General features: G+C 32.5%; 1 protein-coding gene across 1 annotated transcript in view; it reads right to left on the reverse strand.

Moving 5' to 3' along the window:
- Sema5c (Semaphorin 5c) overlaps positions 1–19,409 on the reverse strand; it is a 209,600-nt gene that overhangs the window by 108,703 nt on the left and 81,488 nt on the right. The window contains exon 2 of the mRNA XM_085807641.1: positions 10,460–10,671. Within this exon, the coding sequence (XP_085663767.1) occupies positions 10,460–10,556 (97 nt within the window). The 5' untranslated portion in view covers positions 10,557–10,671. The remainder of the gene's footprint in view (positions 1–10,459; positions 10,672–19,409) is intronic.

The raw sequence follows: 19,409 nt of genomic DNA on the forward strand, positions 1-19,409 counted from the left end.
TTCTGTAAAAATTTAGAATCTTGAAATGAAATTCCCCATCTTTATATAAAAGTTTTGAATTCGTAATTGGAATTTCGCCAAGCCTTTTGCGTAAAGAATTGGATTGCGTCCAGAAGTTACAGGAATTAGCGATTGAGCCAACCGCATGCAAATGAATTGCATAAGATTTTCAGCCTTACAGGAAATCTCTAAGATCGTGTTCGAAGAAAGATTTTTCTATTTATTATTTCTCTCGATATCTTTATTCTTCTCACTTGCATTTACTTTTTTCAAGTTGGTAAGAAAGTGAAATGGAAGAAATTCGAGATAATATTTCCATAGTTAAGAAACAAATTGTGCCTAGCATTTACAGTGTACAAAATTTTTTTATTCATATTTATACATAAATTAGTCATTAAGCTAGTTGCGGAAAAAATATAAAAGGTTCCATTTATATATATATATAAAAAAAAAAAACTGTTGTTGGTTAGACTAATAAAAACGGCCAAAAATAGTTTTCTAGAGCACGCTTCCCCCCTACACTCACACAAAGCTGAGTACATGCTACATTTTTTTTTGTCAACTATGTCGGTTAATATTACATGGCTGGTTGACTTTTCAAATTACCACCACCACATGTTATCTCCATATATCATTCCTGGCATTGTGGGAAAAAAAACGCAGTACCTACAGACATCAAATTCTGAAAAGCATAGTCCTCCACCCGAACATGTGAACCTGGAACCCCAATTCTGAATTTCGAATTTGTTTTATTATACATTTCAGATACTGTAAACCATTAATGAATTTTTCATTAACAAACTCAACGATTTGAAAGCGAGCGGTGGCAACACTATTCGAAATAAAGTATTTTTATCTCTAGCGCGCAATTCGGAAAAATGATATTAATGAATGGTGCCATTCGAAAAGGTGATATATCGGTACGATTACTGATGTTTCAATTTTAATTAAAATGCTTTGCAGTATTAAAGTAATGTGCCTTCGCGGCCGAAATAAAATACTGTTATCTGCCATGCGCCAGCGTGTTTCCACGCATTAAAGCATAAGATACTTATTCCACCGATACTTCTTCCATATTATACTCGCATTTTTATCACAAATTTTAAAAATTTATAAGTTGATCAGAAATCTTTAAAGCATTTGAACAAATTGAACGAAACTAGTGAGACGTACAGCCAAAAAATTAACTATTTGCGCTAATTTGCAGTACAGTTTTGAAGATGCGTTTCTAGAAAAAAATTTTCCTTAAATCCATTACGAAATAACGAAACTAATGCAAAATTCTATAATCCTGCACGGCGGGAAAATAAATAAATAAAATAAAATAAGGAGTTCTATTGAACGGACAGATCTGCGCAATTTCGAGAACATTTCAACTATATCACAGTGTTTACATTCCTATTATTCAAATGGCGCCGAAATCAAGAGAATAGTTTCGGTTTGAAATAACTTTAATAAATTCAACTACTCTCAGTTTACACAAACCAAAATGTAAACACATAATAATAAAGTATCCATACGTAAACATCTGGTAATAATTTAATAAACAAGTATTAGAACAGTTATAGGTCAGCCACACTCTAGCGACCGAATTCTATCGAAGACAAATCTAAAGCGTGTTGCTAATGCAGAGCAACGAAAAATTGTAAATTAATTCGAGAGGCATGGAAGTAAACACGCAGTTTTACCAAATTTAAGATGAATACAAATTTTACGAAATCATATTTAAAGATCAAAATACATTCGCTATCTTTTTCAGCTTAATGTTTTTTTTTAATTCCAGATAAACGCGTGAATAATAAACAGAAATTTAAGAAATTTCAACTGTTGAGCAAACAAGCCTTGCATTACAAAAATACTAGGAAGTCTGATGTAAACCGCCTTCCTTAAATGCGACCTTGACACCTTAAGCAGAAAAGATAATAATATAGCTCCAGACATAATTTTGCACCATTTCTTTCTACGATCTCAGACAGTGTTAAACAATACATCTCTCTTTTTCATCTGGTCTTTACCATGGACATAACAGAAAAAAATATGGCAAAGAAAGTTTGAAATTGTTGTTATCCATAAATAAGAACCAACTGAAGAAGACAATAACCAAGTCTGTTCACCTTGTTTTGCTGTATAAAGTACTAGTTTGAGATTTTCTAAAAGGTAGAGATAACAACCTAACTCATTCTTCGTAGAGGCTCATCAGATTCAAATTTTTCTAGAGGAAAAAAAAAGTTAATAGTTATTTTCCAAAATAATTGTGGAAGAAAATATAATCCTACTTTCATGATCTTACCTTGAAGCTTGTTTTGATGTCTGGTTCAACATACTTTACAAAACATATCCAGTCGAGCAATTTTTTGAAGGCATACAAATTATATATCTTTTACAAATCGAAGAACCCAAAATTCAGAATAAAAGCATCCCTTTAACAGCGTTATATTGTAAGAAGATTTCGAAATTCAAAACAAATCATCGTTTTAAGTTGTATTATTGACTAAACTTTTTGCGCGAAATACCCCTCTTGTTCGATTAAATTAAAGTGATTACATTTCAGTATGAATTACCGTTCGATTATTTCAGTCTTTTGTAAATTATATTCTTTCAAATTCTATATTTAACAAAACTTAACGTAATTTTAATTATAATGGAAAAAAAAATGAATCATTTGGGAATAACTAAACATCATCAACAGAACTTGAAAAAGTGTAAGTTTCCAAATGCTTATTTGGGCCCACCAGCGGCCGAGCGGTAAAGTCGCTGAACACTGGTAGTTTGGTCCGAGGTTCGAATCCCGCGAACGGGCTGGCATGCATGGGCATTTTCGTGGTTTTCCCCATGTGTAACATGTATACGAGCCAGTTTCCCTTAGAAAGTCCTCCCCCGAAGGCATCCCTCATCTTAGGCAGATAGCCCTCGAGGCTTTGCCATACTCACACACACACCAAATGCTTATTTCATATCGTGAAGAATAGCTACAAAAAGTGTTTTCAAAAGTTTATCATTCGTTAATGTCCTGCCCTTAAAAAACTGCTGAATTTGAATTTAAACACCTACATGGGGGAAAAAAATTATCTTGAAAATAAGTACGTTATCGGTATTGAAGAGCGTAGACATCAATCTGGCCGTTTAACTGTGCATTAAATGTACTTTCTTAACAATTTCATGTCATTTAATCAAAACGAACTTTTACTATGTGATTTATACAGACGGGGCCTTTTACTAAACTTTATAAGCTTTTACTTATGTTGTATTACAAATATTCGTTGCCAAGATAGCATTAGACACTTTTTTTTTAATGTCTTTAGCATGTGTTTTTACTAACACTTTTATCAATATGTTCTGTATATATTGTTATGAATTTTATATCTATGTAAATAATTTATTCTAATTGTATGTAAAATTGCAGTACCTTTTGCGTAATGTCCCATGTTGCCTATCTCGCTAAACTGGCGCGATATCGCCAAGCTGGCGATGATTTTTAACGATTAATTTTTGTTGCTAAATTTGGGAAGAAATCGTCAAAAAAAAAGCCAAATTTGGCGATCACTGGACAAGATTTTGGTCTGATCCCTATATGTAACTGTAACCATAACTGGATGTAACTTTAATTGTATTTTAACCTTCAGTAATTTCGAGAAATGAAAGGTACCTGAGATTTCTTGGCGGCCAGGGGAAAACTATATAAGCCAAAGAGGATCAGTTTCTCAATTTTTAGGTATTTTTATTGATTTGTTTAACAGCATATTACCTCCTTGAACGAAGTATTGTAAACGCGAAAAATTTCGGATATTACTGCAACGAAAACATCCATTTTGACCCATCTCGAATACATATGAATGATTTTTTGCGTGACATTTGTTCCTACGGATAGAAAAAAAGGCCTGTTTTTTCAAAACAGATTGTTAAATGGTTTTAAAACGGATTCAGAAGAGACTTTGTTCGTGACGTCAGCTCGCATAAGACAAGCAGTCGTAAAACTTTGAAATTTAGTATACGGGACTGCTATAACATGTAGTTGTGCACCTCCCTTTTCCGTTGCAATCGGCCATTAAGTAATAAAAAAAAATGTTTTGCACGCCACCTTGCTAAGAAAGCTTAACATTGATACGATACACTGAGGAAAGACTGAAAACAAGAGAAAATCGTATGCCAACACTGCATTTGGAATTTTAAACATATGCTGCTTTTAAAAATTTTGCGATTTTGCTATTGAACTGTGCATGGCGTAAGTGTGAAAGAAAACGATGCTTAATAGTAAAGCTAAAAAAGTTAGCAGGGTGAGTGTTAAAAGCTGACTGGTAGACTGTGAGCTCAGCGAAAGCGTAAAAGGCCATAACAAACTCTTTGGGGCGACAGTTAACATCTGAAACCTTTCAAAATTTGATTTTTCATTTATTTTAGATGGCGCTCGGTTTAATTACAAGCTAGTTTGCTTCCAGTTATTCCAGAACTGACTGTACATATCTCGAAAGACAATTCCTGACTACCTACAGCTTCACTCTTTTCCTTATGAATATATGACAAGGCTACGAAGTGATTCATTGAAAATTTATTCCATTCACTTAAAACTGGAAAATGAAATGCGAAATTAAATTATTAATACAGTTCTGAAAATTAGCATGGTTATTCCAGCTTTACTGCACATTGTATTTCACGATAATGTAATTTCCCCTGTTTAATTTATGTGAAAGAAATGGCTGCAAAACATCTGATTAGCTGTAATATTCCTGAAAATTACTAAGCAAAAGGCAATGTGAACGGACTGTCGGAATCGCATCGCTACCACTCAGTCACCCAACACGTTTCGAAACATGGACAGATAAGCAAAGCCTACAAAAACTCACACCAGTGAAAGCTGCAAATTTCTTGGAAGGACAAGATAACAGGGCCATAGAGATAATGAAAGAAAAAAGAGAAAGAGAAGATAATCGTCTGATCCCTAAAAGCAACCCAGGCAGAACGTAGAGGTCGCTAGTTCAAAGCGATAACAGGGAAAAAAAAAAAAAAAAAGTAGGAAAGAAGCTTTTATTTTAACACGGCTGTTGAAAGAACGGCCACCCTCCAATGAAAAATGGCTATTCATCACCGTTTTCTGATATCAAGGCTCTTTACAATAATTCTTGAGCTGCTAAGCATCGATTTAAGCATTTTTTAAAGGGGGGCGGAGGAATTTCAGTAGTTTGTGCTATTCTTTCAGAAAATTATATCTCAGCCATTCTCAACCGGTCGTACGCAAAGAAACAAAGTATTTTCTATTAAATTCTATTATCTATTAAATTAAAAAACCTTCTACTAAAAATTTTCTATTAACTATTAAATTCAAAAATCTCTTGAGGAAAAAGAACAACTGATAGAAATTTCCTGTGATGAACTCTAACTGAATTTTTAAAAATTAACACACTTGTTAACTTTTGGCTGAATCGAAAAAAGAATTTTAAGGCATTTCTAATAAGACTATTAAATTTTTATTGCCTTTCTGCACAACCTATTTGTGTGAACAAGGATTTTCTTCCATGTTATATTTGAAAAATAAATACCAAACAGAATTTAAAGTGGATCAGAATTTACGGTTAAAACTAAGTGAAATAAGACCGACATAAAGAACTTGATCTCTCTTAAACAGTCCCAAATTTCACACTAAATTTTAGAATTAAATTTTGCTGATTAAAATGGCAACCAATTTTTAATCTAATATTTTTTATGTGTGCATATTTAATTCAAATATCCAATAGGTTGTGCAAATGGCAAATTATTTTTTTAATATTTCCATTGAGAAATCGATAAGTAATCATTGTAAAACGTGGTGGTGGTTCTAAAGTTTTTCTGTTTTTGTTTAGGTGGCATGCGTTAGTCAAAAGGTCGAGAACCGCTGCTATATCGTTTTCATTTATAGTAAATTTTCAATATAGGTTGATTTTTCTAATTAAAATTGCCGACTTCGACAGTTTATCAGCAGCTTAAAAAAGTTTCGAAAATCAGCTTTAATTTTAAATGCAAATAAGCTGCTCGTAAGTTATAAAACACGCGCCAGACGAAAAAGGCTTGTGTTATGCACAATTCAAGCGAGGTTCAGTACTAGCTCCTGGCTACAGTTTGAATTTTTTATTCCAATAAATGTGCTTTAAAATAACACTAGCGTCCAAAAAAAAAAAAAAAAAAAAAAAAAAAAGGCCATTCTTTTTTTTAAAAAACAAGCCACGACATAATTTTCTCCAGAAAATTGTTATCCAAAAATTGCTCCGTTTCATTTAGTTCTAAAGCATTTTATAAAAATTACAAAATTTATTGCTAAAAATAGCATTTCAAAAATTATTTATTACAAACTGTCTATTTACATTTCGAATATTAAATAATAATAGATGGTTTCAGATTGCCTATTTACATTTCAAAATTTGACACTGGTTAAAAAAAAATGGAAGAGAAAATGTCTATAAGAAATGTTATCAGGGTAGGGGAGAATCCCTCGAAATTCAAGACAATTCTGCAAGCTTTGTTACTCAATGGAAAATTTAAACATTATTTTTCACCTTTCCTTTCATAACTTCACATTATTTCCAAAGTCTGGATTCGAATGAATCAATTGCTCACGGCAAAACACACTAGGGCTATCTGTTTAAAGGGAAGCATAGGACTTTTAAGAGAAACTGGCTCATACTCACATCACACATGGAGAAAATGGTGTAAACACCCATATTCAACCCAAACAGTCTCAGGCTATAACGCCTATTTACGAACAGAACGAAATTTTAAAATTCGCCGTTTTATTTACATTTAACCATTACTCCATTCAGTTCTCCCAAGTAACCTGAACTTAGTTCAGTAACCTTAAACAGCACGTCAAAATGACATAAACGCAAAAACGCCTCATGCCGTAGTCATCCCCCCCTCACTGGTTCCATAAATCATTTGTCATAAGAGTAGTACAAAGAGAAGAAAAATGTTTACGTTCTTTTCATTTGTAGAAGCAATTACCCAAGAACTGCATCAAGCCCTGAATGTTTTGACGTTTGCATCTCCTTATTCAAATCTCACATAATTAAATAAAATTAATTACTTTTTTAACCCCTTAAACTGACTTCAACGTGTTTCAAGTATCACTGCATGTAAAAACATGTAAAATGAAGGGAGAAAAAATAAAATGTTTGTTGTTAACAAAACCTTTTTCTCGTTTTACATGTTTATAAGAGCATTTCACCGTTTTTTACAACAATATTTTACCAGGGAGAAATCTTACGGGACAAAAGAATAAATTTTAATTAATTCACGTGAAGGTTTAAATAAAAAATAATTCTGCAATCTAAAACATAATATAATGTAGTACATTAGAGCAGCGTCATTTTCACTTTGCGAAAGAATGGAAGCTGTTTCACTTAGCTTCTAACTTTATTATTGCTCAAAATTAATTTATTTTTTGTGTCTTGTCTAAAACCTTTTACCAGGGTGTTTATCAAAAAACTTCCTCGATATATAAATCTCTAGTACTCTATCCATTCAGCCAATCGAAAATAAAATTTCAGAAACTGTTATCTGGAGAAACTGATATTGTGATAATTTAAAACAGAACTCTCAGGGTTAAGGTTACAGTGAAAACATTTCGAAATTTTCAAACGGCAACACCTACTTTTTACTTTAGCAAATCCATCAGCGCATTGAAAAATGGTGCTGGAACGATACACGTATGACGAAAACTGCCGGCTTAAAACATCTACAAAGAAGAGTACTGTAAACGGACCAATGGCAACTCAACAGAGAGATAATAATAATAATAATAATAAATAAAATAAAAAAAACTTTTATTGGAATTACACGTTTTCAATGCCCACCTTCGCAGACGATAACGCATTTCAGGCGAGATGTTGCTGACAACGATGACGAATGTAATATTGCAGGAGGAACCTATGTAACTTCACGTTTTATGGCATCTTTAACCCTAGAATCAGAAATCCATCGGTGTGAGGTGAGAGAACAGCGATGGCCAGAAACTGCAAATTTACGGAAGATGATTCTATATTGAAATGTTGTACACGTTGAAAACTCGTAATTCCAATAAAAGATTTTCCCCTCTCCCTCTCTTGTATTATCATTGGTCCTTTACAGTACTCATCTTTACAAATATTTTATGTTGGCAATTTTTGTCATATGTGTATCGTTCCAGCTCCATTTACGATTTTTCAGTGCGCTGATCAATTTGCTTAGGGGAAAAAATGCGTTTTTTTTTTTTTTTTTTTCATTTGAAAAAAAAAAAAAAAATCGAAGAATTTTTTCATTGTAACCGTGAGAGCTGTACTGTTTACTGTTAATTTATTTTTTAAATGCAGGTTATACATTAAATTATTGAATTTAAATATAGTATTGGCTTGTTTATATAAGACCATACTTAAATTACCATATTTACTCGAAAACAAGACCCCTGTTTTTGTTATATTTTTGTTTCGAAATTTGATATGAATTTACAGAATCAGAAGTTTAATTACCCTACTGTATAGAATAATTACCTGTTTAAATAACAAATAAATCAGATAGGTAATAACCATATATTATTTTTTTAAATTTATTCTTAAGTATCGTACTGAATGGATATTATTTTTGTTTTTAAAATTAATTGCCAAGCATCGCGTCCGGGAATTTTTTTTTTCACATTTCTGAAATAAAAGATTTTAAATTCAGAAATTTTATAAAATAGATTGGCAAATTTAAAAGTGGAACAGGGATTTTGTTCAGAAATGCGAAAAAGACGAAACGCGGTCTTCTTGAATTGCTGGTAATTGTACACAGGGATTCCAATTCTCCTAGAATAGTCGGGATATTTCTGTCGAACTTCAGAAGGATTTTAATTGTTTAAATTTACTTTTTATTAATTCAGCATTAATGAATTCAAAATTCCAGTTTTTGATTTCCACAATAGTACATCTTTACTTTCTAAATTTTCTTTCACATTTTTCTAATCATTTACATATTTATATAAATTATTAATATTGTTTAAGGAATTGCTTTGCTTTGATTCCAATTTACTTTTAACTTAATGCTTTAAGTTTATTGTACTTCAATCCTGCAGCTATAGCACAGGACAGGTATAGTTTTTTAAAAATTTTTAGCCTTATATTAATTAGGTTTTCTTTATGTATTTATATATATATATAGATATGTCTGTGTGTGTAAAATAAAATGTACGTAATTCAAAATTGTAATTTAAATTAGCAAAAGCCCTTTAACTCCTCATTTTTAATTTGGGTATTTCCCCTCTCTATTCTAAAAATAGTAATAACTATTTCTGGATTGCTTCATTTCTAGATCAATTCATATCATATAACTTGCATAACGCTGATGATGTAAGTAATTTCGGCACAGGACCTCAAAATTTCAAAAACTGAAACATTTCTCTTGGTGAGCTTCAAACCTAGATAACTGCGCACTTTGCTTCTACCTCCGTTTTCGCTAAGACACTGCCTCCCTCCTCGCTTCCTATCGCAACAGTATGAAAAATGTAGATGATCTTGATTAGGCACAATTAGAGTGCACAGTGAATCGTGGCCGCAAATGTCGACTGAAATACAGAAGAATATTTAATCTGCCTCGGATGCCAAGTTTGCTATTCATTATGGATTCAGTAATCTACGTTATCAATATTTCTATAACATCATTACTTGTGTTTCCTAGCAATGAATGTTTGTTGTATAATACATATATACTGCATAACTATTGCTAATTATAATAGCCACTTCTCGTTCATTGAACTAAATTTAGACCGGCATCCACTAAATTCGTAACTGGTATGCCTGGATAATTAATAAGGTAGTAATGTATCATGAATTTAGCGTCAAATTTTTCCAGCACCATAAAATACTGCATCTGATTAGGTAGCTTGCCTTTCATTTTAATCAGAAACAACAGAATTCGAATCAGAATCCTGCCGTTATCAAACGTTTACGTATTTTTTCATTTCTTAAAATGTATTTTAAATTAAATTTTATTTTTTATTTATTTAAAAAATATATAAGGAAGTCTTATTTTCCAGCAAATACAGTAAGCATACAATTTATTATGCAAATTTCCGGCACATACAGTATATATTTTATTCCGATTGTCACAAGGCAGCAAGCAGAATCTTAAAAATCTTCGTAATTCATATACTATACAATAATAGTAATTTATATACTTCCACGCGTTTTATAATCCGTCAGTTTTTTAAAAAAATACTGAAATAATTTCAAGTGCAAAAACTAAAAATAAGCAACAATTGTATTTATGTTTTCAAGGTCGAACGGAAACATACACTACGCAAAAAACATCCTTATAGCAGTAATTTAAATATTATTTTTAATTTCCGTTTATTCGATATGCAACAATTTCAATATTAATTAGTATAAAAGACTAATTAATATTTAATTACCCCACTGTAATATTTAAATTGTTCCATACAGAATAAACAAATTCTATGAAGACAGAAAATAAATAAACTTACCTTCATATTTTACAGTTCGCAAGTCAACTCCGCATTCTACATAAACCATTAGATGCCATATGTCGAAAAAGAAAATCAAAAACTGAATTATCTTCATTATGATTACAATAAATATGATTCAAATGCCGCTTCCAAACTTGAAAACGGAGACTAGCGTCCCGACATCTCTGTGTCATTAAAAAGCAGCCCTTCCAGCAACAAGAAATAGGCCTCTAAAATTCAAAAAGGAAAATAAAAATTAAGTATCATTAAAAAAATATAGATTAAAACAATCTAATGAATCATTCATGAGTTCGATTAACATAATATAATAGTAAAAGTACTGTAATTAAAATGTTGCGCGAACCAGAAATATGTAAGTGGGAAAAAAACATTTGCTAGCTTTTGAGAACTTTCCTAAAAACCAACATAGAATGGACACATTTATCAGCCAATTACCAATCAACAAGGAAAGTCCCTGATAACGTTTTACAATATAGCTGTAAAGTGGCTTAGAAACTTAATTAGGAATGCTGGTTACGACTGATATCCCCCCCTTATCGAGAACTCGTAGCACGAAATTTAGTATGCATAACACGCGCGCATGTCTAAATATTAAATAAAACTTTTAAGAATCCTTTCGAGAAGTGGAGTTCATAAACGTTTATATCCTAATAATATTTTTTAACGATTTATTTATGCGAATAAAATTATTTTGCTGTTATTATCTGATAAGAACAATTATATCAATATAAAGATTAATATTCGAATTCCGCGGGAAGAAACGCGATGTTAAGTTTCGTTTAAGGCAATAATGTAGGCAACGAGAACTGGAAATTTATTAAAGAAAAAAAATTTCGATCAGTTAAGAACATTAAAAAAATATGATCTGGACACCACATGACTTCCTTGTACGGTTTATTAAATTATAAATACTTTTTTGCTACACTTCATTTAAACTCATTTCTTCAAATTTCATTATAGATATATTTCTCATTCAATAAATTCAGTTCAGACTGAATACAAATATAACTGTTCAGTTCATACAAATACCGTTAATTTTTTTTCAATTAAAATTAAGAGTTTTTATGCGAAGACAAGCAATTCGGCAACTGACAGGAAAACAAAATTTTCGGTGTACAAAACTGAAAGTTAACTTTCGGCCCCACTAAGTACAAACACACTGAATTTGGTGCACCAGCTGACTTGTTTCACTATTTTACTAAGCGTTTCAAATGTAAACATTAGGCCTACTGTCGCTTAAACTTTTAAAATCGTTGATAATTCTACAACTATTACATGCAGATTAACTAAAGACATAAAAGTCTTAACATAAGAACATCATAATTCAATGACTTTTAAAGCAAAAAATGCACCATTTACCACATAAATAAATAAAAGAAATGAGCTCACCGAACCGGGTAACGGAGTGGGCAAATGTAATATATATACGTTTGAAGCGGCCGATTGCAAAGAGAAAGGTAAGTGCACAACTACATGTTAAAGCAGTCCCATATACAAAATTTCATCGTTCTATGGCTAATCGTTTTTGAGTTATACGAGATACATACATACAGGCGTCAATGGGGAAAAAAAAATTTCCGAATAAAATCCTTATAATTTCCTTAAAAAAACAGTCCTTTATCTGTCTGCACGTACACATGTCACGAAAAAAAAAGTTTGTCTTAACAGATTCGAAAACAGGCAAAATGGATATTTTTGTTGAAATATGATACCCGAAATTTCTCGCGATTACAATACTTTCTTTACTTCGCCAAGGAAGTAAAAAGAGTTCAAGAAAGAAAGAAAAAAAAAAAAAAAAAAAAGTTGCTCCGCTTTTTTAAAATTTATTACTTTAAATTAAATTATTTATTTTTATTTATTATTAATTTAAAAGGTATAGTTTAAATTACTATTTGTTACAACTTTTTTTAATGTTTTAAGAACTGTACCGATTTTTTTTTCTTTAATAATGAAGTTAATTTGCATATTTTCGTTGAAATAATAAAAAATATTTGGTTTACTTTTACCAGTCGGAAACGATTTAAAATAATAACTCAGTTTTCAGTTGTGCTTATTTTATGATTTGTTTTAATACAGAAAAGATAGCGTCGCTTAGAATTAACAGTTCGTTGGAATTATGTTCATTATCGTTAATAAATGATTAATATAAATATATAAAACTAACTAATTTTACACGGAACACCGTTTTGAAATGAGGTATATATATATATAACTTCAACAGTTTCTAAGAACGGAAAATAAACATTCACATTGAATGCCCTCATCCGATTTTTCAGAAATGTCTACCACTCACTGCCAATAAATTCCATGCTAAATTTACTCCTTCGAAACTACAAAAGAATTACTTCAAACAAATTGGAGAAGTGTCAGATGTACTTAAGATTTACAAGTTCTGTTAAAATGACACCCACTTTTTTTCTGAGAAAACAAATGAGGCGTATATGGCATTTTTCTTTCCGTTTTTCTTGTTTTCTCCCCCCACCTACTTTCTCTCTCACTCTTTTTTTTTTTTTTTTTTTAATCTTACAAGCATAACAGTTTTAGACCTATCAGATAACGATTTATATTCAAGATATCAAGCAGCAATCATAATAGTTCATTGCTACGAAACTGAGTCATATTTGTGGCTAAAAAAAAACAACAATTTTAGCTGGCATCACAGATAGTTAAACTGTAATCAGCGTTACAATCACAAAAGGATACCAAAATATTTTTCTTACGCTGAAATAGAATATAAATAAAACAGTATATCTGGGTTATAAAGATACAATGACTTGATAAAAATATTAGCTTTTTAAGACAGGATTATAGAAATTTAAAACTGCAGAATGCTATAATTTTCACGTCTAATTACTTTTCATTAGTAGCACAGTTAATAACTTCTATTAATTGGTAATGCAATAGAATATTTATCGACTTACAAGAGACTGATAATTTCAATCCATCTACTGCAACAGAGTGGTACCACAGGTACACGCCCGCTTTGGAATAGTCCAACTTTCAACAAGTTCTGTTTGGAAGCGAAAATTTTTATTCGGTATACGATATTTGTTTGGAATACGACTCAAGTTCGATGAATCACAACTAAGCGCACTCCCCTTGTTTATCGAGATAAACCCTTTTATCCCCTCTATCGAGACAACGCTATGACTGTCCATGAACGTCAATACGACTGTTGCTATTGTTCGGGAAACAACCTGAGTGATTTCATGCAGTTTTATGAATTTTCGCGTAACTGCTTTTTTTTTTTTTTTTTTTTTTTCATAAACTTTTTGTAAATTTCATTCAAAACTTAAGAGTTTTAAGAAAGTAAATGAGAAGATTCAAGTAATGAAGAAAATGGTTAGGATCACCTGAAAGTGAACAAAAGGGATTGTTGAAAAGTATGAAGATGACGTGCATATCCGAGATTTGGCTATTGCACACCGTTATACCGAGAATAACGGTATGTAAGGATGATGTAAAACAATAATGTTATAAAATCGGCTAACGTAAGACCTAGTAATCCTGAAGCAAGTCCAAGTAGGACGAAAGAAAAGAAACAGAAAAGAGATAAATAAATTTGGCAAATTTGCATTTATGGTTACAGTATATATTTCACACACTCCATTAGTATTTTAGTATATTAAGCAGTGTTATAATACTAACAATTTAATAACTAGGAATTTTTTTAAGAACGGAAGAATTTTTTTTTTTTTTTTCTTTTATTTCTGGATAGAAAAGTTCGTTTGGTATTCGTCCAGTTTGGTACACGTCCAAGTACCTCGAATGGATTAATGACGTGTACCGAGATACCACTGTTTTGAGGAAATAAACCTCTGATGAAGAAGTGTGTAGCAAAATCCATTCTGGATTCATTTGCGTTCATTAAGCTATTCCAGATGAGCAAAGATAAAACATTACGGTATGACGTCACGACTTATCATGGCCGCTGCCATTGGAGAGCGTGTGGTTAGTTTTGTTGACATTCTAATCAGTATTGTCTATATGTTAGCTTTCATCACTGAATATTTAGAAGTCTCCCGTTGTAATTTTAATACTTAACGTAAATGATTTTCTACTAAGTACATAGAAAAATCATAAGTACTGCAAATAATTACTTCAAATTCAATAGAAGTGAAAATGCGCACGTGGTAACTATACAAAATAGTAAAAATCTAGAGAAGCAGTGGAAGTGCTTTACTTAACAATACGTTTTGTAGTCTTATTCGCACGCTGTATGGCGGCCACGATAAGTTGTGACGTCACGTTGTTGACAGTTCCTTGGCTTCATTTTTGTGACGTCGTGCTTACTCCATCTAGTCTAACTTCCTTTTCTGAGATAAATAAATACTATCGCCAATCGATGATGCCCAAGTTCGTTATTTTAACTCTTTGATGTTATGAAAACACGTTGCTCAAAACAACATAAGGTGCAAGTGCATTTCAAACCCAGTCCGTGCAGAGTGCACGTGCATTTCAAAACACCATTCCTGCCTAGGATTTTCTGAACAAATACTTAAATAACATGAAAAGACATCCCTTACGGAGATGGCAAGCGTAATGCAACGTATTAAAAGAACGTGATACAGCTGAAACTGTATGCAACTCGGGCTAGTTTGCGCAAAGAGATCGACAAACATAATTTAGTATAATTCTTCTAAAGATGCGTAATAGTAACAGTTGTATAAACAAGTTCATTTTTATATGTTTCTTTAAAATTATTTAAGAAAAATATTCCAAGCGTATTTTTGATACTGCCCTCTTACTGTCCCTCGGATCAATAAACGCAAGCTTAGATCTCCTTAGCGCTCATGTTGGAAAATTATGATTTAAACAAACAAATCCTCAAATATATACATCGGAACCAACTTCAGGACAGCAGAGACCAATCTCAACGCAGTAATTATTTCACAATCATGCATTTTTAGAGATCGAATTTCTAACGCTGCTCAGATACCAAATCAAAACCCTGGGCAGCATTACATCCAACCAGTCGCGACGAACAGCAAAAGAAATAAATCAGAGGAGCAAAAGCTGAAAGCACAGAGAAAACAGCCTAGCTGATGTAAATAGTGGATCAGAGGGCACTTTTAAGGTGTTCCTGGGGTGCAGAAATAAATATGAGACAGGATGGTAAAAATTTCATCACCGAAGCTCAATAAATAGCATCATACATCTGGAAGGCATCAGAACGAAAGAGTTCATTGTAGGTTACAACTGCAGGGGACGTCGTGCAGATGGTACTGTGGATGCGCAATAAGCATTTCATTAAAAAATGGCTGTTCAAGATTTCAGAACACACCCTTTTTCATGGATATACGATGATAAAGAACCATTACATTACATTACTTACGCGGAAATGAGAAATGAATCGGCGAATGCAATAACATTGAATATACACAGTAATTTTAATATTTACGAAAACATAGTTAAAGTCTAGGCATATGCTTATAAAGTACAATTATATTTCTTTTTTTGAGGTGAGGATTAATTTTTCCGTTTCTTTATATATGTATAACATATATGCATATTAAAAAATAAATAAATAAAAAGGAAGCTTTTAGATTTTCTATTACGCTCAAAGGGGCTTTTTTTAACGTTTTGTGAGTTACTTTTATTTATTAAATATCATGTTCTTCGCACTTAAACTATAAAATTCAATTCAACAGCAATATCACAAAATAATTTAACAAGAGCATATCTTTAGAACTTCCGATTACGCGCCGCTGGAGATAAAAACGTCCCCCCCCCGTACAGTGTTGACATTGCTCGCTTTTAAATCGTTGAGTTTGTTAATCAAAAATTTGCTTAACTTTTACAAAATATGAAATAGATAATAAAACAAATTTCAAATTTGGGCTTCCGGATACCTATATTAGAGTGGAGGGCTATGCTATTTGTTGCGCCTGCGCGCGCATTTCATTACTAGCGTCGGCGCATGCGTCTTGAGCTCTTGGAGTTTGTGACATGAGATTGTGAGCTAAGAGCGTGTGAGAGAATTCGTGGCTTCGAGTGGCCATGAACTATGTAAATTAATGAGAATTAAAGTGAGATATAATACAGACCATTGTTCCTGAGTTTATTGAATTATAGTGTAGTGCCTGAGCAAAACATCGTGGTCCGTCATGGGCCAGAGATCTATGGATTATGAGTTATATACAAGTAACAAGTAAGTCAGCAGTTTCGATTTAAGAATAAAGTGCCATTTTGTTATTTTGAGATACTGTGTAAGAGTTTTGAGAAAATTTATATACTGTGTTTAAGTAATTGAGAAGAATTACTTATTATCTTGTGTTATTTCATTAAGAGTACAATGTTGATAAAAGGTGCACTTAAAGAGGATTTAAAGCTATTGGCTTTAGAACTGAATATAGAGTTAAGTGAAAAGATAACTGTTACAGATTTAAATTTAGCGATTAAAAGTAGTGAAGCTTTTAAATCCGATCCAAATTCGGTAAAGAGTTGGGTAATTCCATAGTAGAGCATCGTAAATCTGAAGAAGCTAAAGTATTACAGTTAGAACAAATTAAATTAGAGAGATCTAAAACAGAACTGGAAATTGCTCGATTGCGAGCTGAAACCAAAAGTGTTAATAACGATCAAAACGAAAATAAAGGAGAAAGTTCCGATTCCTTAGATTCTCTTATTAAAAGTATAAGAACACTAACATTGAAGGTTCCGAGTAAACCTGAAAACTGGAGTTATTTTTTCTCGTCTTTAGAAAGAGCTTTCGCGACAAAATGTGCCTGAGAAATCTAAAGCGGAAATATTGTTAAACTTGTTAGGGGAACGGGCTTCGAACATTATCGTGTATATTAGAGATGAGGAGCTAAGTGACTATGAAAAAGTAAAAGCTATTATTCTAAAAGAATTCGAACCTACACCACAAATTGTTTTAGAAAATTTTAAAAAGGCTCAACGCCTAAATGAGTCCCATGTGCAGTTCGTGTAGCGATTAACCACAAATTTCGAATATTACTTAAAATTGAGGAAAGTGTCTGATTTTGAAACTCTGAAGCAGTTAATAATATCAGACAAATTGTTTGAAACATTAGATCGAGAAACGTCAGCCCATATTTCTATAAGGCAAGCTGAAAGTTGGTTTCCGCCTCAACAAATGGCAAAGGAAGCAGATTTATTTTTCACATCTCGCGGAAAGTCCCTTGCCGCAAGTGTGCACAGTTTTCAAAAATCTAGCAACAATTACAGAACGTCGAAAAATGTTTCAAAGGTATTCCTTGCCGATGCAAAAGGTTTAAAGTGTGTTCTTTGTGAGGAAAATCATTTTTTGGCAAAATGCCCAAATTTCTTGAGACAACCGGTGAATGATCGGGTTGAAATCATCAAAAGTCATAAATTATGCTTTAATTGCCTAGCATTAAACCATTCCGTCAAAAACTGCAAATCAAAGTTTTCGTGTTCCGTTTGTGGGAAAAGACACCACATGACATTGCATTTTCCAGTAGAAAATAAATCATCGAAAGAGAAGGAAAAAAATAAAAACGAAACAGCGAGTAGTTCCAGTGTGCTTTCCCCCCTAGCGCCAGACTTTCTGCCTAACAGCCGTAATACTCTACTTACAGCGACTAGTGTAAACAGATCGAGAAAAAGTGTTCTTCTGAGCACGGCTATTTGCTTTATTAGTGATAGTATGGGTAAGCTACATCCAGTCAAAACATTACTTGATGGCGGCAGTACTTCATCGTTTATAAGCAGAGACTGTGCGAATAAATTCAACTTTGATTATGAGAAGGTAAACATTGCGATTTCCGGATTAAATGATTCCTTGTTTACAATTCGGAAAAGAGTTTCGGCATGCATTAGCAATAAAGATAAAAGTTACATGAGACATTTAGACTTAGTAGTAGTACCAAAAATCACGCAAGATTTGATTCCTTCAAGGAAAATTGATATTAAAATGCAGGATTTTTGTAACATAAAATTAGCTGATGAGAATTTTAATGTTCCAGAACGTATAGAGATGCTTTTAGGAGCTGAGGTTTTCTTTGAGATATTAAAATCTGAACAAATTCGATATGAAAACTCGAGTCTTATATTACAAAACAGCGTGTTCGGGTTTATAGTGTCGGGAAGCGTTACAACAGAAGAACAGAGCCGCGTACATTGTGGGTTAATGAAAACATCTAATGACTTAGAACAAACAATGAGAAAATTTTGGGAAATAGAGAATGTTGAAATAGCCATTCCAAAAAATAAAGAAACAGCAATATGTGAAGAACATTATGCGCAAACTCATAAGCGGGATGAAAAAGGGAGATACATTATAACAATGCCATTAAAGGAAGATCCTATTTGCTTAGGAAATTCAAAGGATGTTGCGCTTGAGAGATTAAATTCCCTATGGAAAAGATTAGTTAAAAACCCTGAATATTTGAGTCTGTATCAGGATTTTTTAAAGGAGTATGAAGAGCTAGGGCATATGACTGAGGTTGAAGAGAAAAATGAGCCTAGGGTAGTGTACTATATGCCACATCATGGGATATACCGACCTCAAAAAACAACAACTAAATTGAGAACAGTGTTTAATGCATCATGTTTAACATCAAATGGAATTTCGCTAAATTGTTTACAACGTAATGGAGAGGTTATTCAAGATGATCTCTTTTCAATCATGCTTAGATTTAGAAAGTACCCATTCGCATTTACGGCGGATATTAGAAGAATGTATAGAATGATTAAAATTAACCCTGAACAGAGATGCTTGCAGCGAATCCTGTGGAAAAAAGAAAATGATGCACCTGTGAAAATCTACGAGCTTAATACTGTGACTTACGGTACAGTTAGTGCGCCATACTTAGCTATGAGAACTCTTAAACAATTGTCGATTGATGAAGGTCCAAAATTTCCATTAGCTGCGCCAGTCTTACTTAAACTTTTATATGGATGATGTGCTTAGTGGAGCGGAATCTTTGAGTACAGCTAAGGAACTTAAATCTCAGTTAAC

The sequence above is a fragment of the Stegodyphus dumicola genome, chromosome 1 (genome assembly GCF_044657685.1).
Source record: "Stegodyphus dumicola isolate Sdum_Otavi_A_Nest chromosome 1, ASM4465768v1".
Lineage (NCBI taxonomy): Eukaryota > Metazoa > Arthropoda > Arachnida > Araneae > Eresidae > Stegodyphus > Stegodyphus dumicola.